The 27,119-nt window shown below is 44.6% G+C and overlaps 1 protein-coding gene across 1 annotated transcript in view; it reads right to left on the reverse strand.

Annotated features, from left to right (window-relative positions):
- Positions 1-5,601: 5,601 nt before the first annotated feature.
- Positions 5,602-27,119, reverse strand: part of GPR137B (G protein-coupled receptor 137B) — a 42,110-nt gene continuing 20,592 nt past the window's right edge. Inside the window, exons 3-7 of the mRNA XM_034765061.1 lie at positions 22,012-22,234; positions 14,439-14,588; positions 11,822-11,950; positions 8,222-8,346; positions 5,602-5,761 (exon numbers count right to left, since the gene is read on the reverse strand). Of these exons, the coding sequence (XP_034620952.1) occupies positions 5,650-5,761; positions 8,222-8,346; positions 11,822-11,950; positions 14,439-14,588; positions 22,012-22,234 (739 nt within the window). The 3' untranslated portion in view covers positions 5,602-5,649. The remainder of the gene's footprint in view (positions 5,762-8,221; positions 8,347-11,821; positions 11,951-14,438; positions 14,589-22,011; positions 22,235-27,119) is intronic.

Here is a 27,119-nt window from a genome sequence, read left to right on the forward strand (position 1 = left end):
AATGTACATAGCCAATAAATTCAAGAAATTGGGGGTAATTCCTATTGATTTGCAATAGATCTTGAAATACTTTTGTGCAAGCACCATAATAAATTTCCCAGGCTGTTCTGATTCTGCCCTGGCATGGCAGTACAGCCCAAAGTATTACATTCTGGTTTCTAAGGAGGAGCCTCCTGGGTGTGGTGTTCTGTCCCATCTAGTGGTGCCGAGACCACTTAGAGATTAATGAGACTCCTCTACACCATATGGCTTTTAGCTCATGCAGTAGAGGCTCATGCATTAAGCTCCAGAGGCCCCAGGTTCAATCCCATCTGCTGATGACTGAGGTCTTTCGGTGTTACACCTACATTAATGTGGATCTCAAAATTCACTAATATGCTAGTGATTGAAAAAGAAAACTAAAGGTGTACACCTACCAATTCAGGGGAAAGACTCAATGCTCTGAGCTGTGCTTTGGGTGCAGCATTTTTCATATACTTACAAGTCAATTCAAGAAACCTTTTAACTTTCTGTTCTGGATATTTTAAAGAAGTTGCTGATATCTTAACTGGCTCCCTAGAGAGCAGAATATGCCCTCCAAAGACAGGCTTTTTAGAAGCCTACTTCAAACTTATTGAAGTTACTGAGAGAGAAGGATGTTCATTACCTTGTAGGGTCAAGATCTTATTTTTCAACTGTTTTGTCAAAGTAACACCCCCAAAAATTAAAGGTTGGACAAAAATTTTCATCTGGCATGCTCAGTTTTGTGTTATGATTCTGTTTTTGATGTAGTTCAGCAGGAGGGAGCTGCACAAAATAGAACCATGTCCTAGAAAATCAAGGTAACTTTTTTTTAATTTTAAGACTAACTTGATTGGTTTGGCTAAACAAATGGATTCTGGAGATCTTGAAAAGGTATGTTGGGTATCTTCATTTCTAGAGTAACTTTAGCTTGTTCATCATCTAGAAGAATTGCTCCTTAAAAAAAAAAAAAAAAATCTTCCTAGACTCTACGAAGGCTGTAGTGAATATGAAGTTAAACATACAGGTAGTCCTTGGACATACGACACAATTGGTTCCCGAAAATTGCGTCAAAAGGTCGTAACTCGGAACCACAATCCACTCCATTGTAAAGTTGAAACCAATTGTCATAAGTCAAATCACGATGTCAATTCAGAAACGTAAGTGCTGTTCATTGTAAGTCGAACATCATAAAGTCTAGGACTCCCTGTATTTATTTCTGTAATACTTGTACGCACTTTACCATTAGTAAATTATACAGTAGTGCTTTCTGAGTGCTCAATACTTCAGCAGAAATGTAGGATGTAATATGTAAAATGTATATTTTAGGTATTGGGACATGTGAAAAGATGCCTTCTTATCTGGCAAGGAAAGAGAACAGCAAGGTAAAAAGCTGAGCCAGCAATCTGATCTGGTAAACAACTGAGTTAGCAAACTAATCTTAGTGCTAGGCAGTAAAAGCATTTATACAATGTATGTTATTTAAGGCAAGTACCTGAATGTGGGTGTGCACTTGCATTGCATTTAACCCTATGCTGTGCCCTGTTTCAGTGGACTGAAAGCACTGAAGCAGCAAATAAATGACATACTTCTTTAGCTCAGGACTATCTGTCTGAACCTTTGGTTCTGGATGGCAGGGAAAGAACTGGTCAACAAGAAACAAGTGATTTAAAAGGGAAAAAATGGAAGATCTTTCTATCTAAAAGCTGCATCATATGGGAAGGCCAGAAGATCATTTTTATTGGCATTCTGGGGTCTCATCCAGATTTCTAGCTTGCTCATGCTTAGTACTTTAGCTATAAGACAACCTGACCTCACCTATTTTGCATATTAATTGTTTCAAGTTGTGTGTGTCAGATTTTAATTTACTCTTATGCTGGGTATTAAATTGAAAATTATATTGAATTTTCAAATTTCGTATGGGTTTTTTTTTGTTTGTTTTTTACAAGCGAGTGCTTATACCAATGCTTAGGTGACAGCTTTCTCATGAGGCAGTACTGGAAGGTACAGGTGAATTATTTATAGAGCTCATTTGGTTTCTTTTGTACTGAGCAGACTCTCAGTGCTGCCTAGTAATCTGTATTGACAGATTGTCATGTTAACTTCTTTACTGTAAAATGTATTCCTACTTTAGGTCTGAAATTTTGAATGCTGGATAATGGTTTGCAACTATGTTTGAAATGAGCACAAAGTAAACGCATTCATATCTAAACAGTAAGCAGCTATGCTATGTTGCAAAGTCGTCTTTGGGACTAGAATAATTTTGAACCTTTTTACTGTGAAATTAACTTTGTTCTAATGTCATTTCTTTCAGTTGTTAAGTGTTGGTGGGTAACATATTAATGTGATGATAGTACTGTTAGTAAACTAGGAACATTTTCATTTCCCCCTAATTTCTCCCATAAGTTTGGATGTTGCCTTTTGTTTAGGGGTATTTCTTTTGCTGGGCCAACTCTAACTTTTTTGCTACCCCAAGCAAGCAGCAAAAAAAAAGCGCCACCCCGCCGAGCGCTGCGCCGCCGGAGCCCCCCCTGCCCGCCGCGCCCTGCGCCGCCCCCCCCCCACCAAGCACTGTGCCGCCGGAGCACGCCCCCCGGAATGCCGCGCCATGCCCCCCGCCACCCCAAGATTGGCCGCCCCTTACCAGGTGCCGCCCCAAGCATGGTGCCTGGAGCCGGCCCTGTTCTTTTGCATTTGTATTTCCATTTTCCTGAGGCACACTTTTTAGCTTATGTTGATCTTTAATTGGGTTTTTATTTGCCAGAGGTTTGCCTTCTGCTAAATCAAAGGAACTGACTAAAATATTTAGAGGGCAACATTTGCACTTGGAAGAGTGTAGCATGCAGTCACATGAGAGACTGGCTCAAGTTTGACCCCCTATTATTACCCTGGATGATCAAAAAAATCTTCTGAGTTATGACAGTTTTGCCAGTGTCCTGCTAAGGAGCTAAGCTCCAGGAGTGAGAATCCTGCCAGATATCTTTAGAGAAGCAGAATTACAAGGCAAATAATTTCCCCCCTTGTTTTACCTTCATGTAGATTTTTAGATTAAAGACATGCTTCCTACTTTTGTTTTAACATACAGGAAAAAGCTTTTGAAGTGGGAGAGAGCAGTGGAAACCCTAATATTTCTCACTTCAAGGAAAATCTAAGCTGCATGTGTCGTGTAATGGGTACTGTTAAATATGTAAGAATTTTCTAGCAAATATTAAAAGGCTTCTAGGGTTTTTTATGAGCTTAAAAAAACTTCATCCTTCTTTGTTTTATTTCTTTGAGATGCTCTAGTACAGTGGTTCTCAAACTTTTGACTTGGTGACCCCTTTCACACAGCGAGCCCCCTCTAATAAATTAAAAACACTTTTTTATATTTAACACTATTATAAATAATGGAGGGGAAGTGGAGTTTGGGGGGTGGAGGCTGACAGCTTGCGACCCCCCCCCCCCCCCCATGTAATAACCTCGTGACCCCCTGAGGGGTCATGACCCCAAGTTTGAGAACCCCTTCTCTAGTAATACACCAAAGTGGGATTGTTTATTAAATATTAAATCTCTGAGATTGGTTTGAGAAAATAGCTGAGATGTAGGAATGGGAAATATAGATCATTTTACAGTATCTATATTTAAACTAGAAATAATTTGACCTATTTGCAAAGGGGCATCTGAGTTACTTTAAAAACTACTTCTAAAAGTTTCTCACTTCACAGTAGGGTTTGAACTCGGTGGGGCATCACTATGCTTTACACAAAAGAGAACCATTTTCTCAAGCGTGATTGAAGTTTCCAATGCTCTTTGATTTCTATCCTTTTGAAGCTTCATGTATTTAATTCAAAAATGTCATCACATCTCCAGACAATTTATACCAAATTCATCCCTTGGACTTTTGTGCAGATGTAGCTGGAGCAGGAGTTTTGAGATCCGCCAGATCTGCTCAGTGTTTAACCCTTCCCTTTGCTCATATATGGTTTTCTACTGAAGTATTGCTGTAGATATCCTATTTCTTGTTCTCGTAAACTGATACAGAATGGGCTTCCCCATCTTACCTTCACAAAATCTACAACTATGCAGGATGCCATGTTAATTGTGATATGAAAACACCACTTGCAGCTGAAACTGTAGGGTCCATGTATAGGCCATCATGTACAGTACAATGATTAAATTATGCCCACTAAGGCCCTTATCCTGCAACATGGGTATTTTCATGTATAAAGTTAAGCATATGTGGGATCAGTCTAAAATACCAAGGCTTAGAACAATGTAATAACTAAAATGTGGCTTCATGACTGGTGACGATGTAGCCCATAATGCTTGATGGGAATATGACATAACTGGAATATGTTTTATGCTACATGTGCCATGTAACATATCTATATAAAGGTTATAGTCTACTGAATCTATTCATCCTATTTGTATACATATAATTTTTGTACTTGAAGTTATGAACATTGTCTGTATACTTGCTTGATTTCTAAGTGAGCTTTGTAAGGCATTTGGTCAACTTCTTTAGAAAGGAATTTGCAAAGTTAAGTGCCCAGTCAAGAAGCACTTAAGGAACAATGGATCTTGGAATGCTCCAATCCACATAAGAAGTCTACTTGAGGACGTTCAAGGTAGCATGTGAACAATGTCTGCTATCTATAGTTCTGAGTCATGCATGGACATGTGGCTTGTCCATGTGACTCCAAAACTCCATCTTGGAGCTGGACTTTGCATAGGAGAGAGGAGAGGGTCGCTACCCACAAGAGAGAGTCTATTAAACTCGTGGGAGACCCCTCCATTTTGTTTTCTGCTGGCTAAAGAGAGAGCCTCTCCCCCCCCCCAAGGATATCTGAAAGAAACTGGAACAAAGGACAGTGACTGCAAGGGGTGTGAGTGATTGCTGGACCCAGACTAGCATGAGACTAGTCTGTAAAAGGAAGCTTACTGGAACTGGTGAGATCTTATCTGTATTCAGTTTCTTACTGTATTAGACATAGACTGGCATGTTTTGTTTTATTTTACTTGGTAATTCATTTTGTTCTGTTACTACTTGAAACCACTTAAATCCTACTTTCTGTATTTAATAAAATCACTTTTTACTTATTAATTAATCCAGAGTATATATTAATACCCAGGGAGGGGGGTGGCTGTGCATATCTCTGTGTGTTATAGAGGGCGAACAATTTATGAGTTTAACCCGTATAAGCTTTATACAGGGCAGAACGGATTGATTTGGGTTTAGACCCCATTGGGAGTTGGGCATCTGAGTGTTAAAGACAAGAACACTTCTGTAAGCTGCTTTCAGTTAAGTCTGCAGCTTTGGGGCAAGTAATTCAGACCCTGGGTCTGTGTAGGAGCAGATGGGCATGTCTGGCTCAGCAAGACAGGGTGCTGGGATCCCGAGCTGGCAGGGAAAGCAGGAACAGAGGTAGTCTTGGCACATCAGTTGGCAGCCCCAAGGGGGTTTCTGTGATCTAACCCGTCACAATGACATTAAACCATTACTTAATCTACAACTTTCCTTGAATGCTGAGAATTCTGTGACAAAGACCTCTATTGCTCCTTGTACAAAACAGTGCCCTTAAAAACCAACAGATAAAGGAAAATTCCTGAACTTTGTTTTTCAGAATATTTTTTTAATATAGCATGTCTTAATACTGTCATTGACTGGAACTATATCGGGCTTGGTCGTTCTGTGTCCATTGTTGACTCTGGCTGCAGTGATCCTATGTAAGCCATGAAACTGTTGTGTTGATGTCCCCAATCATAATAATCTGGAGAGAAACTAAAAAACAAAACACAAGAATTTATGGCTGATGCCTTGATTCTCTGTATGTCTCATTTACTTAAATGGGACAGACTATAACTTCATAAATATAGTTTACATAAATTCTAGAGGTGCTACTAGTAGACAGGAGACTTTGTACTTAAGTCTAAATCAGCTATTTAGTTATGCATCCCAGTTCAGCAGTAATGTGGGCTCAAGGAATTGGTCATGAACTAGAGAGACTTCCATCTTTAGGCTACCAGTTGAAATCCTGTCCAGTTCATTAATGACTGAAGGTTTTTACCACCTAAATGGCTTCACTTGGCCAAACAAGGGATCAGGGTGTTCAAGGATGTTGGACAATAGTATGTCTAGTCTGCCTAAATTCCTGTCCCAACCACTTGGATCCAGCTAGTAGCATTGCTGGATCTAAACATATTTTGTGTCCACACCCAACATGGTTAATACTTGGTCAGTAACTGGAAGCTTGGCTAGGATGCCATATGGTTGTCTGCCTGTAAACAGTTCCAAACACTTATGTTCTTTGGGTGGCACTCCCCAACCAGCCCTTTTGTAAGCAGTTTGGCTGATCCTCCTCTTTTCCTTCCTGGTTCTCTGGGCAGTAGAAGATCCCAGACTACACTGCCACCAGTGCCAGTACATGTAGGACCTCCAAGCACTCTATGGTATGCCGAAGGCCATATAGATTTTTCCCAAATGCAAAGATAGTGTGGTAGCTGTGAACAGGCAAGCTTTGTTGAAGTATGGTTGCATTGTGGGTCGGAGAGAAAGCTGCACACAACTCAGCCAAGTTAATTTTTATACGCAAATAAATGAAAAACAAAAATTGGGTTCTAGATGGGTGGGAATTGGATACTAAGGGAATCGTCATCTTAAAGGTATTTCATTGTATTTTTATTCCTCTGATAATACTTTTAAAAATAAGGGGCTGACTAGTGGTGGATCTCAAATATACAGACTTCCTGTGTTTCGCAAGCAGTGGAAAAGGACACTCCCTGGACCTAACCCTAGTACTGAGTAAAGTTTCACAGTAAAGTCTCCCCTCTTGCATGTGATTTAATAGATTCTCAAGTACAAAATAAGTTATCTAGGAGCTTCTCCCCTCAGGGCTTCATCCCACCAGCTCAGTCCGTTCATAAAGTCTCATGCCCACATCTCTTCTGACTAGAGAGTCTTCATCGCAGTCCCTCTCTTTTCCAGGTCTCCTCAGTGGAGAGATCCACAAGCAGCTCTTGCTCCCTTTAGGTTTCTCCCCACACTAGGAAAAGGGTATAGGTGTGGTAGCCCCACCTGTGCTCCACCCTGAGGCCCCCTCCTGTTTTTCCCCCCATGACCCCGCCCACGCTCCACCTCTTCCGGTCCCTGCTCTGCCCCTCCTCTGAGATACTTGTTGCCTGCTGCTTGCTGAGTCCTTCCGTGGGAGGGCTACACAAGACAAGAGGCCGGGCCAGCCTTATGCTCTGTGCAGTCAGTGGGTGTGACCTTCCCTCCCTCCCAAGCTGCTGCAGGCCTGGATCAGTGTGTGGCCGGCACCACCATGCTGTCCTCACAGCCGGTGCTAAGCCAGGTGGCTCCTGAGCAATACTGACTGCAATGGCCAGGATCCCCCTGCCACTTACACCTGGCCCAGAACCCTTCGGAGTGTTCTTGGTAAGCAGCAGGCGGCAATTAGGGGTACCTGTAGGCCGTGAATACTCTCCCCCCCCCCCAGTTTTTGTACTTGCTCAAGTTCTGCAATGGGCACTCAGCTCAGGGGAGGACCAGAGAGTGTGAGCAGTGGGGACCTTAGGGGGGGGGGGTAGGGGAGAGGAGAGACTTGGCAGGTGGTGGGAGTCGGGGTGGGGGGTGTGCAGCAACTCAATGGGTGGGAGTGGGCCAAGGAAGAGGCCGAATGGGGGCAGGACCTTGGGGCAGAGCAGGGGGATGAGGCCACAGTCCAGACAACAGAGGAGCTTCCGGTGCTCAGGGCAGCCTCCACAAATGCCGGAGCCATGCGCTGCCCGTGGAAAAGGAGTTTGCCTTCATACCATTTCCTCTCTTAGCATCTCTTGCTCTCGAGCTTATAGCTCTAATAGCAACTGAACTACAAGTCTGAGAACTTCTGTCCTTAAAGGACTGACCTCAAAACTGAAAGTACTGATCTGGTCCTGGCCTTTAAAGGGCCAGCACCCTCTGTTATAGCTGTTAATTTAAGATACTCTAACTATCTTCATTCTGTTGTCCTTGTAATGTTTATGTGCTGCCATCTTTAATGCTTTGCCTGCCAGCCTTACACTCACACATACATGCATGTTTGTTCCCTACCACATCTTCCTGCTGAACTCTCCTTTCTAATAGATTTTTTTCCCTACCGGTAAGTATTGGGTCTGAATTTGGTCAAAAATCATGATAAACTAAGTAGAACATTTTATCGTTCCTCACTGATCTCCTCCTCCTATAACCATCCCAATACCTCACCTGCCCTGTATGCCTTGAGGTGAAATGTTCCAGGCCAGATCATCATCACTGTCATATCGCCGAGGGTTGTCAAAGAAATAGGATCGTGGACTGAATCCATGGCTCGGTACCATTCCTGGATTTGTCTAGGGGGAAACCATCCATCAGTGAAAGTTACACCAATTTGTATCTGAGTGTCAGAGATGCCACCTGTTCATTTTCTAAAGAATACCCTTGAGGAGACTTCTTATCAAAGGCTCCCAGTCAAGAGATATAGCAGGAGTCTGTTAAACTATTTTTTCCCTTGCTCTTGCCTCCTGTTCTGCTTTCTCCATTTCCTCCCATTAAACCTAACAACCCTCAACTTCCAATGAGTAGAAGTGCTCGTGCTACCGGACCTGCTGCCTTATACATGTCTGCTCTAGGCTCCATAGCAATTCCTCTCCACCCCCGCCTGCCCTCCCAGTACCACCATCCACTTGCTTCCCTCAGAGAGAGCAGTTTGGAACTGGCAGACAAAGGAAGGGGCTACAGTAGGACAATAAGGTTGGGGAGGTGAGGAATTCCCAGGAGAGGGGATGGAGAGCTGTAGCCACCGGGCAAATGACCTCTAGTTCAACCTCCCAATGTCCTGAAATTCACTCTCCTATCTTTATTGGCACAGCATCCCCTACCAGCTTCCCCTCAACCCAGGGAAACTGACCCATCTGTCCCTATGAAACTATATCCGATTACATTATGGGAATAGGATGCTATGTCTTTAATCAGTGATAGACTTATCCACTGGGCCAATCCAGGGGGAAACATCCATTGGGTGAGGGAGTGAAGGGGCCTACGCACAATTTTTCCATTTACAAAAAAAAAAAAACATTTTCATTCTAGTTTAACTAGTGTGTTTTCACTCTGACCCACAGTGTGGCTCAGATTCAAGACACTGTCCTACACATTCCCATACACCCTTGATTTTTTCTCTTCTATTCAGTGCCAGTATCGGAGGGTTCCCCATTTCCTCTCCCCCCCCCCCCATGCTCTTTGGATATGGTGGGGCAATAGTTTTATTTTTGGCCCAGAGCAAGAGAAAGGGTTGATCCTGCATTGTTCTTTGGCATAAAACTAGTTACAGTCTTTTTTCCTTTTGTATTAAAGAAACAACAATCCAAAACTCAAGCAGTAAAAACGTGTGGGTTTTTCCCCCAGTTCATGTGCTTGAGACTCTAGCAATGTTAGCATAAGAGCACTCAGTTATGCTCTACAGGCAAAAACAAACTACCAAAGATGGCAAAACAAGAGTATTGCCTTAACAATTCCAAGAACCAAAACTTTATTTTTGAATAGAGCTAAGCAGTTTCTAGTTTTTAATTTTGGAGAGAAATATGCAACCAACTCAACACTTCCCTAAAGTTTTCTATTTAAGCGATCACCATTTATAAATAAGGAAAGCAGAGCCAAATGTTGGATTTTCACTAAATTTCTGTTGTTTCTAGATATTTTTTGGACTAGTGGATGCAGTTTGTTTTAATAGTAATGCTTCATATATAATCTTCTTTTATTGGCAATCCTTTTCTGGTATATTAATAAGTACTTGGTAGTTCTGCAACTATTAACAAGTGTTTATATTACAATACTCTCCTGTGACTCATGGACTCCATCTTGTGGCAAATTTGCATGAAAATTCATGATGTTGCTTTGCTAAAGAATCTAGGGCTTGGGCTTTTGTTGATTTTTTTGTACTGAAAGTTGTGGGTTTAACGGTAGTGGGGTTGTTTATTTAACATTTTCAGTTTTCCTCTCACTGTGACATAGATACACATAAACCTATTTGTTATTTTTCTACACACACAAAAATAAGGCATACATTTTTAAACAGTGAGGGTAATTAACCATTGGAACAATTCACCAAGGGTTGTGGGGGATTCTCTTACTGGCAATTTTTAAACCAAGATCGGTTATTTAAAAAAAAAAAAGTATTCTAGTTCAAAAGTCGTTATTTTGGAAAGTTCTCTGCCCAGTGTTAACAGGAGGTCAGACTAGATCAGTGGTTCTCAAACTGGGGGTCGGTACCCATCAGGAGGTTGTGAGGTGTCAGCCTCCATCCCAAACCTCCAACATTTAGAATAGTGCTAAATATTTTTAAGTGTTTTTAATTTATAAGGGGGGGTCGCACTCAGAGGCTTACGGTGTGAAAGGGGTCACCAATACAAAAGCTTGAGAACCACTGGACTAGATGATCACAATCGTCCTTTCTGGCCTTGAAATCTTTGAATTTATGAATCTATGAAAACCGTAGTATTTGATCAGACACATTTAACAGCAATGTTAGGTAAAGAAAATATCCCCTGTAAAAGTACCCATAAGATGAGTGAAGTTACAGAGTTCTCTATTTAAATTAGGACTAGCTTGCTCCTCCTAAACCTACCCCACCAAACTTCTAGAGTCCTAGGTCTTGTCTAGACAAGATGCAAAGGTGTAGAACTTGTTCTTCCACTAACATTTATCAGAAGAATGTAGTCCATAGTTGTTGTCTTGTTTAACTTCAGTGGGACTATACATATGAGTAAAGATTTGCAGTATCAGACCCTAAATGGCTATTTTTTTGCAAGGTAAGGTCAGATTGTCTTCTAGTATCTGAACATTTCCCTTTGTTCTGATTGATTTTTGTGAATCCCTTTCATATAATCCTAAATTCACTAGCAGGTGCAATACTGCTAAACTCAAATTTTTAAATAATGTACTTGCTATAACGTAACGGTTAAGAGAAAATCCTAATCTGTGCTTTTAAAAATTTGGTTTCTTTTCTTCACAGTTATATGGGGCTAATTCCTAGGCAGTGAAGGATCCAGGATTTTTAAAAGGCTTGTTTGGTATAATGAACAGGGCTAGAACTAAATGGCTGGGGTTTCCCATGGCAGTTCAAGTTTAACAGTTAAAAGGCTTTTTCACGGAGATCTGCTACTCTCTTGTTAATCTTGGCTTTGTCATTAGGACGTTAGCACTCCCACCATCCTTGGGGAATTAAGCCCTTTGTTCTTCTGTAGGACAGGCACTATACAGCTAACAGCAGTGCAAACTTTCCCACACATTTGCCAGTGTCCCCCATATTAATCTGGAGGAATTGCCTGCTGCTATGAGAAGATATTTTGGTTTCTCTGCCTACTTAAATCTAACATATGTTTAGCTTTCAAACCTTAGCCTCACACCCCACTGAAACTGCTAACAAAGATTTCAGCTCGTGCCAATTGTGGTGCTGGTTTTTGTGGTATGGAAACTTCAAGGAGAATTGGGCTAGGACCATCAAACCCTTTTCATATGTGCCACTGAGCAGCGATCATATGATAACTTGCAGCTGGCTTTGAATCAGTGCCCTAAAAATTAAATGTACCCCATTATCAAACTCAAGTGCCAGGTAAATTTTCTACAGTAATAACCTGGTTGGGGAAGCTACCAGACCTGCTGCCTTATACATGTGTGCTCTAGGCTCCATATCAATTCCTCTCCACCCCACCCTGATGATCAAGAGTATTTTATTTTTACTGAGAACAGTTTGAAAATAAAAAGTTAAAATTCAGTAAATTGAGTTCTGAGGATTATCTGAAGGTTGTGCCCGGAAAAGGTTTTACTTACTAGATCTTTTGTAGGGTTTCGAACACGGAAGAAGTACACAACTAAGGAAGTGGGCAGCAGCTCCCACACAAAGAGGATCACTCCAAATACGATGTACCCAGCATCTCCCAGCTGACATTTCAGATCTGCCTGTTGAAAAGTCAGAGGAGCATGTTCAAAAATGAGTTTGCTTTAAAAAGTATAAGAAACAAAAATCAGCTTTCTTAGGGTGAAAGGATGATCACAGGATGACTATGAGCCGCCAATGTGATATGGCTGTGAAAAAAGCTAATGAGGTCTTGGGATGCATCAGGTGAGGTATTTCCAGTAGAGATAGGGAGGTGTTAGTACCGTTATACAAGGCACTGGTGAGACCTCATCTGGAATAGTGTGTGCAGTTCTGGTGCAATTCAAACTGGAACAGGTACAGAGAAGGGCTACAAGGATGATCCAAGGAATGGAAAACCTGTCTTATGAAAGGAGACTCAAAGAGCTTGGCCAAAAGAAGGCTGAGGGGAGATATGATTGCTCTCTATAAATATATCAGAGGGATAAATACCAGGGAGGGAGAGGAATTATTTAAGCTCAGTACCAATGTGGACACAAGAACAAATGGATATAAACTGGCCATCAGGAAGTTTAGACTTGAAATTAGACAAAGGTTTCTAACCATCAGAGGACTTAAGTTCTGGAACAGCCTTCCAAGGGGAGCAGTGGGGGCAAAAGACATATCAAGCTTAGTCTTGAAGCCAGATAAGTTTATGGAGGGGATGGTATGATGGGATAGCCTAATTTTGGCAATTAATTGATCTTTGATTATTAGCGGCAAATATGCCCAATGGTCTGCGATGGGATGTTAGATGGGGTGGAATCTGAGTTACTACAGAGAATTCTTTCCTGGGTGTCCGGCTGGTGAGTCTTGTCCACATGTTCAGGGTTTAGCTGGTCGCCATATTTGGGGTCAGGGAAGGAATTTTCCTCCAGGGCAGATTGGCAGAGGCCCTGGGGGGTTTTCACCTTCTTCTTCAGCATGGGGCAGGGGTCACTCATTGGAGGATTCTCTGCACCTTGAAGTCTTTAAACCACAATTTGAGGACTTCAATAGCCCAGACATAGGTTAGGGGTTTGTTACAGAAGTCGGTGGGTGAGATTCTGTGGCCTGAGTTGTGCAGGAGGTCAGACTAGACGATCATAATGGTCCCTTCTGACCTTAAAGTCTATGAGTCTAAATGTATGTAAGCATTAGGGAATCTGATGGAACATCCAGTAGCTGTGTATAAAAGTAAAGCAGCAGATTAACCTGCCTATAAATTCTTAATGATAAAACCCCCATTGGAAAGATACAAATTTCTATTTTATTTTGTAGAATACCTTTCCCTTCCTCCTTTTTAAATGATCCTCCTCCTGACGGTGTTTTTCTCCCCTACCCAAAAGCTACAGAGAATAGTTAAGTCCTTGTGACTGCCTGCAAGGCTCTTACACTGTCAAGAAAGTGAGAAAATAAGATACTAGCTTTCTAAACTCTTTCAGGCTTTGAGAAACAAACAACTTACAATCTTTTGAGTTCAGTACAAGTCTGTTGACCAAGGTAGGGAGGCTCGCTCCCAATGGCTCCACAATGTTGTGTAGACATGGGCACCCAAAAATGAAGGCACCCAGCATTGCTAGCATTGCATTTCATATTTTGCTAAATTCAGAATGAATTAGGCCTTTATGTAAGAGAGGCATCACAGGCTGCCACGTCCCATGAAACCTCATGGCAGGTTAGGGGAAGCATATGGACCAGGAATGTAGGTAGGATACGGCACCTCCCATTTCATTGCACTCCCCTGATTTTAAGCCAACACCCATGTACTGGGACCCGAACATTATACTGTTTACTTTTAAATGATGTAAACATCTAAGGTCAAAGGCTGGGATTTTCAAAAGAACCTAAGGGAGTGAGGCATTCAACTCCCATTGAAATTCAACAGGAACTGAGTGAACCACCATTTGAAAACCCCACCATTCAGTCTTAGCTGTTATTTTGGTTTAATTAAAACTTGACCCATCATCATATGTTAAAACTGGTGCTATGTGAAGGGAACACACAGCTATTCTCGCTTTTATTGATAGAGCAGGAAAAACAGTTCTTTTGGGGGGGGGGGGGGGGGGGGGGGGAGAGAGTTGGCCACACTGAAGTCAATGGAGCTTTGACTTCAGAGGAGCCAGGATTTTGCCCATGTGTTTAAATTGTAAATGGAGTCACCTACTTGTCTCCATTGCTACCCAAATAGGATCCAAACTATTCAGTACAGTTCTTTCAGTAAAGGTAAAAAATAAAACAATTCCCATACACCTGTGTTTAATCGAGGGGAGTTGCCTTTATAAATCTTAAAAATAAATGTAAATAAAGTGCAGTAACCGGAAAGTAAGTTTTTTATATTGTTGGTTTTGTGACTGCTTTTTCTTCTGACTGGATTATTTTTCCTTAACCATTTTACTGTTGAAAAGATCATATTCTTGGAGCAGAACAAACTTGGTGTATTTTTTTTATTTAAAAAAATTCCAAAGGATTTTATTATATTAGTTCTTGTTTGTTGTCAATTCTGAGTATACAGGATCAGTTTTCCTTGTTAGCAGTAAACATCATACTTGCCTGATCTGATACATTGTACCAATCATAATCAAAAGAATTGACTTTCTTGGTTTGCGAAAATGATAAGATGAATAAGTTGTAACAGGCTCTTGAGGTATATAGTAGTATAACGGTCACGCCTATAGTTGTCACCTGACACACAGATGAACCCTAGAAGAGAGAGTTAAACATATTTTAGTACTTATGTCTGATAATGGCAAGAACACCATTTGCATGGGGTTGGTGAGCTCTGCTTTACTGTGTATAATCTGGGATATAATTTATTTTTTTTTAATCTGGGAATCTTTTTCCAGGTAAGAGTGGCAGTTCCAGCTCTTAGGATGGTCAGCTACTGTTCAATGACTCTCTCTAATATTGCAGGAAGTGCTAGTCTGAAAGTACCTAAAATAAGATCAAAGGAGTTGTACATGGGGAATAAAACCTATTGGATAGATCAGCCATTCCATCCTCATGCAAAAATACAACCTACAACACCACCCCAGAATGAGAACTTCCTATATCAGATCTTTCACTGATATTATTGGTAAACACATTGCACACAGGAATTCACATCCTACACTGCAGATTTGCCCAATTTATAATTTGGTATCAACAGGAGAGTCTCATTGAGCAAGACTAGAGGAGTAGGATGAGTGTGTGGAACAGTAAGTGAATTTGAGGTCAGGAATGTAGATTGGAATGGGGCCCTGGAGTGTTTTGGAAGATAGAGCTCTCTTCAGTTGGACGTGGAAATGGATAGAATTTGTAGGGGAATGGTGTGATCCACGTGCAGGATTGAGAGTAGCTTGGTTGCAGCAGAAATTCAGAGGGTAGGGATTGAGAGAGAGACCATAACAGTAGGCATCACAGGTGCTGAGACAAGATCTGATTAAGGATGCATAAATCTCTGGGCACAGACAGGACTAGGCTAAGGATCAATGTTAGTTCTGTCCTGGAGACAGGCACATATAGAGATAAGAGAATAGAGGGAGGGGAAGAGGCTCAAGGAGGACTCTGTGGGGCTGCCCTGGTGGCAGCCTTTTACACAACCAAATGGGAGAGAACAAAGTTTGGGTTCTAAGCTCTCTGGATCAGCAGAGGTAATGCTTTCAGCCCCTGCGGGGAAGGGAAAACCCTTGTTTCCATCTCACATGACTCCCTCTCCCTCCCTCAATGGAGGCATGTAGTACCATAAATGGGCTCCAGAGCCTGACAGAGCTGGGAGTTGCCCACCTTATCATGGGCCCTTTTACAATAGTGTGAGGGATAGGAGGGCCCACCCATGCAGAAGCATAACTCCAAGATTTCTAGCCTGGGTTACAAAGTTTAAAGGCAAGCAGCAGTGGGATCAAAGGCCTAGGACAATGAGGATACAATTACTTAAGTATCATGTCATGTCATTTCACCAGGTTACAATGGTCTCCAAACCTTCACATAAAATATTTCTTCCTCTACATTTCTATGTTCTTTTCAGCTGTACAGTTGTGGCAAAATGGAAGGGGCATGGCTTCATGAGACCACAAATAACTGTGACAAGCTGTACAAGGATGCACTGTTTTCTTTGTACACAGGAATGCAGCATGGTATAGTGGCTAGAGTAGGGGCCTGCAACTCAGGTGACCTGGGTACTAGTCCCAACTCCACCACTTACAAACTGCAAGGCCTCAGGCAAGTCATTTAACCTCTCAATGCTTCAGTTTGTTCATCTGTAAGAAGAGGCGTGGAAAGTACAGAGAATTATAATTATTACTCTGTGGGAGTGCTTTCCCTTGAGATGCCACATTCCATTGCCTTGTTGCGCTGATGTTACACTTTTATAAATGTCATGTCAATGCAGTATTGACTTTTTTCTGCCTTCTGTGAGACTTGTGGAATTTGTGTTCCTAACTCTTGACAGGCTGAGGGTGCTTTCTGCTTCGGAGTTTCCCCTGGTACTCTGAGCAGTAGAGTCTTCTCAAGCAGTGGCCTGCCTGGCTGATTTTTTCGGTGTGTTATTTCATAGCACTCACTAGACTCACTGTCCTGTCTGCACCTTCCTCTTTGCTGCAAGCAGACCATGAGCAGCTGGGATGGAGGGAAAGATGGGAGGAATGAGTAGAGAAAGGAAGGCTTTCGCTGTTTTTTCCTCAGTGTTGTAAAAACTGAGCTGTATATGAAGTTGGCCAACAGCAGAGTTAAAAATTGTCCTTGAGAGAGAATATAGTTATACCAACATTGATCATCCCCCTTCACAAGCAGTATTTTTTCCTACCAACACAAGAAGCCTGGCCCAGCCCCTATATTTGAGAATTATATCACCATTTATGAAAAACTAGCTAGCACATCCTTCGCAGCAAAACTACTCAAGACATTGATTCATCTGATACGCTGTGTCCCTGGTACTACTCAGGCTGCTTGATGTCCTGGATGTAAGTGCACAGCTTTGTAGATCAGCATGACTGACCATCTGATTAGAAGGATGCTGCAAATATTGCCAGAAGTGCCCGTCAACAGGAGCATAATATGGTGGCAGGCCTGGCTTGCAGTGACATTTGTGCTGAGTTCAGAGACTCAAATATTTATGAGGGAATAGAAACCAAAAATACAGTACGTAGCAGTGAAAGCTGTGGTGAGACCATAGCAAACTACAGGAAATGCTGTAAAGAGGAAACAGTTGTTATGCACTTCTCTATTCGCACTCTGTGCTGGAGACTCAACTATGCTGTTATGGAAACAGAGGAGGAAGCTGACAGAAGCTGCTGACTCAGATATCACAGCTCAGTTCTCCACACTGCAGCCACCACAAGACAGAAGAAAGCAGCTGGCATTTTTCAGTGCTGTTTTTGCCAGAATACGGGGAAGGTTAGTGCACTATAATATTTAAATACGGTGTAGCTTTAATCACTTCTAGCTCAACAAATAAAACAACATGATAAAAATGTTTTGTCCACTATGGGCCAAATCCTCAGAGCAGTGTCCAGCCTAAGTAGCGGGGTGCTGGGAAGATACACAGGGAGAGTAAGGGAAGGGGAATCCTTCCTCACAGGCCACAAAGGTTGCTTAACCGTATTTGCTGCAATAGATTTACATGCCCTCTTCAGAGGGCTGAGGATACCTGAAGTGGCAAGACTCTAGTCATGCATTCTGTGCTTGTGCCATGCAAGGAACCTCCAAAGAATGGGGCTCTACCTATGTGAGTGCTATGTACCCCACATCTGGCCCTCCCACTCCTGCCCTAACTTTGCACAGTAGAACTAAGAGTTCCACTTCCTGAGACTCTGTGACCATGCAGGATCAGGGCTGGCTCTAACTTTTTTGCCGCCCCAGGCAAAAAAGAAAAGCGCCGCCCCGCCGTACACTCCCCGCCCCACGAGCGCCGGCGAAATCCCCGCCCCCCCAGCACCACGCAACCCGAAGCCCCCCCCCCCCAGCGCCACACCGCCCGAAGCCCCCGCCCCCCCTCCGAGCACCACGCCGCCCGAAGCCCTCCGCCCCCCCTCCGACCACCACGCCGCCCAAACCCCCCCCTCCGAGCGCTGTACTGCCGAATCAAAAAAATAAATAAATAAATAAAAATAAAAAAATCAAGCGCTGCCCTGCCCCAAGGTGCTGCCCCAAGCACGTGCTTGGTCAGCTGGTGCCTGGAGCCGGCCCTGTGCAGGTTTCACCGCTGTGCACTTTAGCAAGGGGTGATATTTGAACAGAGGGAGCTAGCACATGTGAGGGTCAAATGGAAGGGTGCCAAATACCACAAGGTGGGCATTTCAGCCATTTAGGGTTCCCAGGTGTCTGGTTTTCGACCGGTACACCCAGTCGAAAAGGGACCCTGGCGTCTCCAGTCAGCACCACTGCCAGGCCGTTAAAAGTCTGGTTGGTGCGGGGCTGGCAGGCTCCCTACATGGCTCCGCAAGGCTCCCCAGAAGCATAGAATCATAAGGTTGGAAGAGACCTCAGGAGGTCATCTAGTCCAGCCCCATGCTCAAAGCAGGGCCAATCCCCAACTAAATTATCCCAGCCAGGGTTTTGTCAAGCCTGACCTTAAAAACCTCTAAGGAAGGAGATTCCACCACCTCCCTAGGTAACCCATTCCAGTGCTTCACCACCCTGACAGTGAAAAAGTTTTCCCTAATATCCAACCTAAACCTCCCCGACTGCAACTTGAGACCATTACTCCTTGTTCTGTCATCTGCCACCACTGAGAACAGTCTAGATCCATCCTCTTTGGAACCCCCTTTCAGGTAGTTGAAAGCAGCTATCAAATCCCCCCTCATTCTTCTCTTCTGCAGACTAAATAATCCCAGTTCCCTCAGCCTCTCCTCATAAGTCATGTGCTCCAGCCCTCTAATCATTTTTGTTGCCCTCCACTGGACTCTCTCCAATTTTTCCACATCCTTCTTGTAGTTTGGGGCCCAAAAGTGGACACAGTACTCCAGATGAGGCCTCACCAATGTCGAATAGAGGGCAATGATCACGTCCTTCAATCTGCTGGCAATGCTCCTACTTATACAGCCCAAAATACCATTAGCCTTCTTGGCAACAAGGGCACACTGTTGATTCATATCCAGCTTCTCGTGCACTGTAATCCCTAGGTCCTTTTCTGCAGAACTGCTGCCTAGCCACTCGGTCCCTAGTCTGTAGCAGTGCATGGGATACTTCCTTCCTAAGTGCAAGACTCTGCACTTGTCCTTGTTGAACCTCATCAGATTTCTTTTGGCCCAATCCTCTAATTTGTCTAGGTCCCTCTGTATCCTGTCCCCACTCTCCAGCATATCTACCACTCCTCCCAGTTTAGTGTAATCTGTTAACTTGCTGAGGGTGCAGTCCACCCCATCCTTCAGGTCATTAATAAAAATATTGAACAAAACCGGCCCCAGGACCGACCCTTGGGGCAATCCGCTTGATACTGGCTGCCAACTAGATATGGAGCCATTGATCACTACCCGTTGAGCACAACGATCTTGCCAGCTTTCTATCCATCTTATAGTCTATTCATCCAGCCCATACCTCTTTAACTTGCTGGCAAGAATACTGTGAGAAACATGTCCCTCAGCTCCTCAACATAGGGGTGGCCATGAGGGCTTCACACACTGCCCCCACCCCAACTGCCGGCTACGCAGCCCCCATTGTCCGGGAACCATGACAAATGGGAGCTGCATGGGTGGCGGGCGTGGGCAGCATGCAGAGCCCCCTGGACATGCCAGCTGCTTCCTGGAAGCCGCCTGAGTTAAGTGCCACCTGGAGCCTGCACCCCAAACCCCCTCCCACATGCAAAGTCCCTCGTGGAACCCCGTGCCCCACCCCCACACACTCCCCAACCCTTTTCCCCAGCCCATAGCCCCTCTTACACCCTGAACCCCTCATTTTTGGCCCCATGCCAGAGCCCGCACCCCCAGCCCAGAGTCCATATCCCCTTCCACACCTCAACCCCCTGCCCCAGCCCAGAGCCCCTCCCACACTCCAAACTCCTTGGTCCCATCCCCCAGCCCAGAGCCCCCTCCTGCATCCCAAACCCCTCATCCCTGGCCTCATCCCAGAGGCCGCACCCCCAGCTGGAGTCCTCACCCCTTCCCAACCCTCTGCCTCAGATGGGTGAAAGTGAGCGAGTGAGGGTGGGAGAGAGTGAGCAACAGAGGGAGGGGCAATGGAGTGAGTGGGGGCAGGGCCTCGGAGAAGGAAGGAGCAGGGGCACAGCCTTGGGGAAGGGGTGGGGCAAGGCAAGGGTGTTCGCTTTTGTGTGATTAGAAAGTTAGTAACCCTACTACCATTCCAATTTTATATAACCACATGGGATGGATTTTTACTAAGAATTTCAGAACAACATTAGCAGTTCAAGCTAAAAATCACTTGGCTACAATCTCCAGCTTTCAGAGCTGTAAACTAAACATGTAATGAAATCCTACAATAATTACACAAACAAAACTCCCATTTCAGTTCAATAGGAGTCAATAAGTTAGCGGTTATTCATACTTCTAGGTTCAGCTATTGGTGTGCATGTTATATGTTTCCATCGCCTCAATACTAATTTCAGAGTTGTTGTTCTTTGCTCATGTAAAACAGATTGGATTTCCAGTGGGAGGAGGAAATGAATGAAGGAATCTATCCCAACCTCTACTTGGTAAACACCTCTCTATTACAAAAGCTCATGCTTTGATGATTTGCATGAAGTGGATAAACTTCCTTTATAGTAAAACAAATCCACTGATCATGCCAGTTTGGTTAGCAAATGAAAAATCTGAAAAGCACAAAGCTGCAGTTTGAAATCTACCAATCAGTCATGGGCTTTCAGTTGTTGCATGCTATGTCCAGATTGACTAAGTAGGAAAAGTAATTAGATGGCCAACCAGCAGGGAAGAATTTTATTTATTTTCTTCATAGTAATTGTAATTTACAGTATTGGTAGCTTCATCATGATGAGAAGGATAATATATTTTCATTAAACTCTAGTCACTTACTTCCAGACTTAAACTCCTAGCGCAAGTCAGAAAGTCAAGGGATCTTTGAGAAAATAAAGTCCTCCTTTACTATTTATAAATGTTACAGAATATCCTCTATTGACTTTGTGCCAAATATGTATAGGCTTCAATAGCACTACACTAACTATGAGTCTGCCCATTTGTCTACTTAACAGATCCCAAACTTGTCAAAATAACAGACTATATCCTTAAAGAATACCTGCTGCAGGATCTTAAGTGAATCTCCTTTTCTACTGGACCATTTTTATTAAGCTGAAGTATTTTTAAATACAGCCTTAGTCATGGACAGAAGGACATGCACCGTTCATGAAAGACAGTTCATATTTTGTGTTACTGTTTATTTTCATGGACATGCCACTCCCTTAAAGATTTAAAGTAAATTGACAGACTGAGGGAGTCCAAAACTGCTCTTCAACTGTCTACTTGTAGTAGCACTGAAATGCAACTGTGGCTACCTCCTCACTACAGAGGGCGTCGATTTAAGATACGCAAATTCAGCTACGCGAATAGCATAGCTGAATTCGACGTATCGGAGCCGACTTACCCCGCTGCGAGGACGGTGGCAAATTGACCTCCGCGGCTCCCCCGTCGACGGCGCTTACTCCTACCTCTGCTGGTGGAGTACAAGCATCGATTTGGGGATCGAATGTCACGTCCCAACGAGACGCGATAATTCGATCCCCGAGAGATCAATTTCTACCCGCTGATTCAGGCGGGTAGTGTAGACGTAGCCTGTGTCTGAAGTGGAGGACAGCAGCTAACTGAAACACAGCTGAGGTATGTGATAAATTCTGGCCAATGACAACTTATGCAAACTCCTACTCTTATTTAAAGTGCTATGGCAGCATTAGTAACCATGCAGAGCAGAAAGCATCTTGGTAAACTACATGGTATTCAATTGATCTGTTTTAGAAGGATGAAAGGCTAAATTGAAATTCCTGGAACTAATATCTATTGTTGCAGAGTCTAAAGATTTCAGAGTGGTAGCCGTGTTAATCTGTTTCAGCAAAAACAATGAGGAGTACTTGTGGCACCTTAGAGTCTAAATAATTTTTTAAACCTGAGTCTTGTCCCATTAAATTGTCTCCTTTGACTGAAAATATACTTCAGTAAGATTTAATGATCTCTAAAATGTACTTTACCTTGGATTCCAAGTAAATGTTGGCTAAAGACATCTTGGAAATCTTATACAGACAGATGGAGAGTGAGATGGCGCACAGAACAAACAATGTGTCATTAATTGCCACCCGGACAGAGACAATGACTTTCCTCTCTGAATTGTCTGTTCTCACCAACACAGCACATGTTAAATTCACCAAGAGGAAGAGGAGACTGATGAAGAGAGAAGCCAGATAGAGAGGCAACCTGGAGAGGGAAAAACAGGTGTTTAGAACTACTGTTTAGCAAGTGTCAGCAATGTGCTTGAAGCAGCACACAGAGCAAGGGAAGATACTGTCCCTGCGTCAAGGCTGTCCCAGCTGACACACTGAGCCAGCTACACCAAACTGATTCAGAATGCTCTACGTGGCCTGGAGGATGATTACAGTTGATTTCACAACTATTTTTAAAATCCAGAATAAACTGTTATTCAAGCCATATACTTACTTGTAAAGGATAAAGCATGAAAGATGGGGTAGTCTTAACACATACAGGAGAAAAGCATGTATAAGACAAATGTAATATACACAGATCTTTACATCTATTTTAAACAGATGTGTTTACTTTGCTAGGCTCTGCACAACATACCTCGCAGGAACCCCTCTGACCATTCAACCAGACTCAGCATGCGTGAGGAAGCCATTGTTGGCTGAATGGTCGAGCTGTGAGGAACACCATGGCTTTAGGCCTGGGTATTGTACACACTCAGTACCATCAGGGCCGCCCGGGGGCGGCAAGTGGGGCAATTTGCCCCGGGCCCTGCAGGGGCCCCGCGAGCCCTGGCCTGGCCTGGGTCGTCGGTGGCATTTCGGCAGCGGGGGGCCCTTCAGGGCTGCCGAAGACGCGGAGCAACTGAAGGCCCCTCCTCCCCACCGCCAAAATGCCGCGGAAGACCCTGACCTCCGTCGGGTGAATACAAGCGCTGCAGCTCCTCTGCTTTGCCCCAGGCCCCCTGAATCCTCTGGGCGTCCCGAGTACCATGAGTAGACCCATTGACTACCCATTTTTTAAAGTCATATTTTATGTCAAATAGAGGAAGCCCTTTTTAAACTCTAAAAGCCATGAGGCAGCTGGCTACCCAACCCCTCTTTCTCCTCCCCCAAATATCCTTGTCACATGCAGCTTCTTTGAGGGAACATTCAGATTTCTAAATATTAAAACTTGGGGCTGGCTTGGCACCTTGCAACCCACTCCAAGTGAAGGACAGCACATAATTGCACTGCCCAAGATCAGAGCAAGACCTGAACTATGAGTCTGAAAGCTGCCCCCTCCTCAGCCATCTGTTCAGGAGAGGGGGTAGCAACTTGGCAGCAGGTGCTTTGCTCTCCCTCTTCTCCACACCTCCCCAACGTTGCAATGCAAAGTCCATGCAGAAACATAAGGATGCTCTTTTACTCTCATATGCAGTAGCAGAGCCAAGATCACAATCGGTCTCATAATTAAAAAAATAAGCAAAAGTGTTACCATTCTTATTGATTACTTATTTCAGTATTATCAAGTTCTGTTAAGTTACTAAGGGTCTGGCCAGGAGTTAGTTGCAGGAGGGGGCTCAGGGCTAAGCCAGGGGGTTGGGTGTGGAGTGCTTACCTGGGGCAGCTCCCGTTTTGTGCAAGGGGTGCAGGTGGGGATGTACGACTCAGGGTGGACAGGGGGCTGGAGGTGTTGGGGGGACGGGGTGTGGGGAGTTGCAAGAGTCGGGGGGGCTGGGTGTGTGTGAGAGGGGTGCAGGAATCAGGTCTGGGTATGTGTGTGGGGGTGCAGGAGTCAGGGAGGGCAGGTGGCGGGGGTATGTGAGGGGGTGCAAAAGTCTGAGCTGGGGGTTCAGGGTCTGGGAGGGAGTTAGGGTGCAGGAGCGGGCTGAGGGTTGGGGTGCAGGGTCTGGCCAGGGGTTAGGATGCAGGAGGGGGCTCAGGGTTGGGGCAGGAGGTTGGGGTGTGGAGCACTTACCTGGGCAGCTCCCCTTTGGTGCAAGGGGTGCAGGCGGGGATGTGAGAGGGGTGCAGGAGTCAGGGCAGGGAGATGCGGGGGTGGGCTGGGGTTGTGGGGGTGCTGCCAGCCCGCTGCCCTGAGCGGCTCACGGCAGGGGGCAGGTAGGTGTAGGGAGAATGTGGGGGCCCCACCCTTGCTCTGCCCTGCCCCTGCTCCACCCCCTTCCCCAAGGCCCCGCCCCCACCTCCTCCCCCGAGTGCACTGCGGCCCCGCTCCTCCCCCTCACTCCCGGAGCAACCTGAACGCTGGCAAACAGCTGTTCAGCGGCAGGGAAAGTGTGGGGTGGGAGAGGGGTGGAAACGTGACATGTGGGGGAGGAGACTGCGGAGGGGTGAGCTTGGCTGCCGGTGGCGGCGGAGCCTGCAGCAGGAGCCCCAGGAGCCGGCAGGACCAAGCTTCTGCCCCCGCAACTGCCCCCGCAACTGCCCGGCCCTGGGGCCCCCTGTTGTTGGGGGGCTCCCATGCCAGGGCACCCTGTGTTTCACTGTAAATCCACCTCTGCCATAGGGTCTGCTTGGAGGTTTGGCTTGGGGTTGGGATATATGCCCAGGTTATCTTTTGAGTAATCTAAATTCAGAAGGTAAAGAATAGTTTCACTCACTTATACAGCAGTGGAAAATATTGCCCCAAAAGGTTAATAGTTGAATCATGAGTAGGGCTGCAGGTTTGTCATGGTGTTAGAAATATCACAGATACCACAATATTTCTGTTTGTCTGTGAGACTTTTCTTTGCGTCTGTGATTTAATGAAGCTGTATTTCCCAAATGGTGGGTTGTGACCCTGCAGTGCATCTCAGGTAAGTTTTAAGAAGGGTCACCAGCACGGAGCAGAGGGGAGGACTGGGAATTGGGCAGGGCTGAAAAGCTAGCCTGCCCCGCAATAACTGCACAGTGGCAATACCTGACTGGGCCTGGCTCCCCTGCTCTCAGCATTGTGTCCTGGCACGAGGTTGCTGTGCCATTTACTCAAATTTAACACATCTGCCTCACCCACCTCCCACCTCCCCCCTATCATGAGGTAGGGGTAGGTAGGCCAAACCTGAACAGCACTGTGACCCTGTGCACCAGGCCTCAACACTCAGAGCAGGGAGCAAGAGCCAAGCCCAGCCCCATGGGACAGGAGCTGCCATTGCAGAGTGAGTGTGGGGCGGGAGTCACTCTCCAACACCCTCCACCCCAGGCCAGGAGTAGAGGTGTGGTGCCAGGGTGCTGCTGTGTCTGCTCAGTGCCCCATGGCAGGGCGAGGAGGAGGGGAGGGCGGGATTTACATATCCTGCATTTAAAGACGTGGAATTGAATGTTCATAGCTGTGACTTTACATACCACTTCCTCCTAAACATGTGACATTTCCTGAATGTACCATGGTTGCTCTGTGATTTTTTTTTTTTTTTTTTAATAGAAAAGGCCATGACAAATCTGCAGCCTTGATCATGATACAAAATTAAAGCACTGTTAGCTCATTTCAAAATGAGTCAGTGCTCCCTTTTGCCAGAGCTGGTCATTGGAAAAGAAAGGGTGCTCCCTTGAAAGCCTTTTTATATGGAACAGGGAGAACTGAAAGAGCCTAAAGCCACTACTTATGTTTATGAATCAATCTGATTTATTCCAGTTACATTCTTCAGTTAGCATGGATGGCCTGAGGTGGAAATTACCCCTCAGAAGGAAGATAGTGCTCACTGTGAACCTTAAGGATAGGGTATTTTCATTAATGCTATTTATAGATCAAATTCCAGCCTGCAGAAGTTTTTAGGGTGAGCATTCTGAAACATCTCCCTCATACCCCACAAAATAATGTCAAGGGCACATTAGTCCTGCAACTTTTATCTTTCACAGAAATGAATTGGTCTGAAGAATTATGCTCCCTGTTCTAGTGATTGTAACTTTATGAATAAAATGTAAGCAAGGTCACAAAAGGCTTTAAGGGATGGGCATGCCTGTTCCTCATTCCCTTCCCCTACCACTTCTCAATGCATGCCCCCAACACAATGTACTCTGCTTTTCTATCTCAGATTAGGAAAACTATTTCCCTCAATGGTGGTGCTCTTAAATTCTGCCCCCGAGCCACCATTCACAATAGATTGTGCAGAAGTTCCAAATGTGATCATGCATGCTCTCTGAGTTCCTTTGGCTCAGCTCCCTTGCAGTGGGGTCTGAAAACTCCCATGCCTGTGCGCTGTGCTAGGCTTCTTGGGCTTCAGTGATGCTTGTATGCCCTGCTAGACATTTTGACCTTGGTTCCCCACTAGAGGGACTGAGATGTGCTCTGGGCTGTACCAGTCTTCTTGCATTTGGATCCTGGATTGGGGGCAGCCAAAAGTGTTAGTACTTCCCTGCCACTCATACAATCCTGATGTCAAGATGAGCTGTAACTCACTGTTTGTACAGCTCTTTATAATAGGATCGTCTCTCCCCTTTCATAGTTTCATGATTTCATAGAGTTTAAGACCAGAAGGGACCAGTAGATCATTTAGATTGACCTCCTGTTCACCACAGGTCTTTAAATTTCATCCAGTTACCCCGGTACTGAGCCCAGTAATGTTAGTCAAACCAAAGCATTTCAGTCCTCAGCAGACTGAACAGGTCTGACAATTAACGGGTTCTCACTGGGCCTCTGAATTAGCAACTATTGAAAAGACTGGGGCAAGTCACCCATTTCACAGGTATCGTATCAGGTTCTAAAACTGTGAACAGACACGCTGCATCACTTATCCTCAAAAACATGAACTGAGTTTATCTCAGCAACCATAGCAGCTAGAGACTTAATTTTGGTTAATGAAAGCTTAGAGGCCAGTGAACAAGAGGGCAGTCTGGAAGAGGTGCTGCCACATCATACTGCCACACACTAGTCCAGTCCAAGCCCTGAGTTCCATGGCATATCATCTATTCAAATGGCAAGATAAAACAGAAATTTCATGGGCAACATGACTGTTTATCTCCCTTGGGAATTTCCAGATGCAGGATCTCAGTATTGTAACAGCTCAGCTGCTTCCCTTGGACCCCCTTGTGGCCAGGGATGATGGTGCAGTGTCTTACCTCAGTTTCCCCCTCTTGGTTCCTCAGTAACTCACAAAGAGGCTTTCACAAGTCCAGTAATAGCTCTCGTT

The sequence above is a fragment of the Trachemys scripta genome, chromosome 3, assembly GCF_013100865.1.
Source record: "Trachemys scripta elegans isolate TJP31775 chromosome 3, CAS_Tse_1.0, whole genome shotgun sequence".
In the NCBI taxonomy this organism is placed as follows: Eukaryota; Metazoa; Chordata; order Testudines; family Emydidae; genus Trachemys; species Trachemys scripta.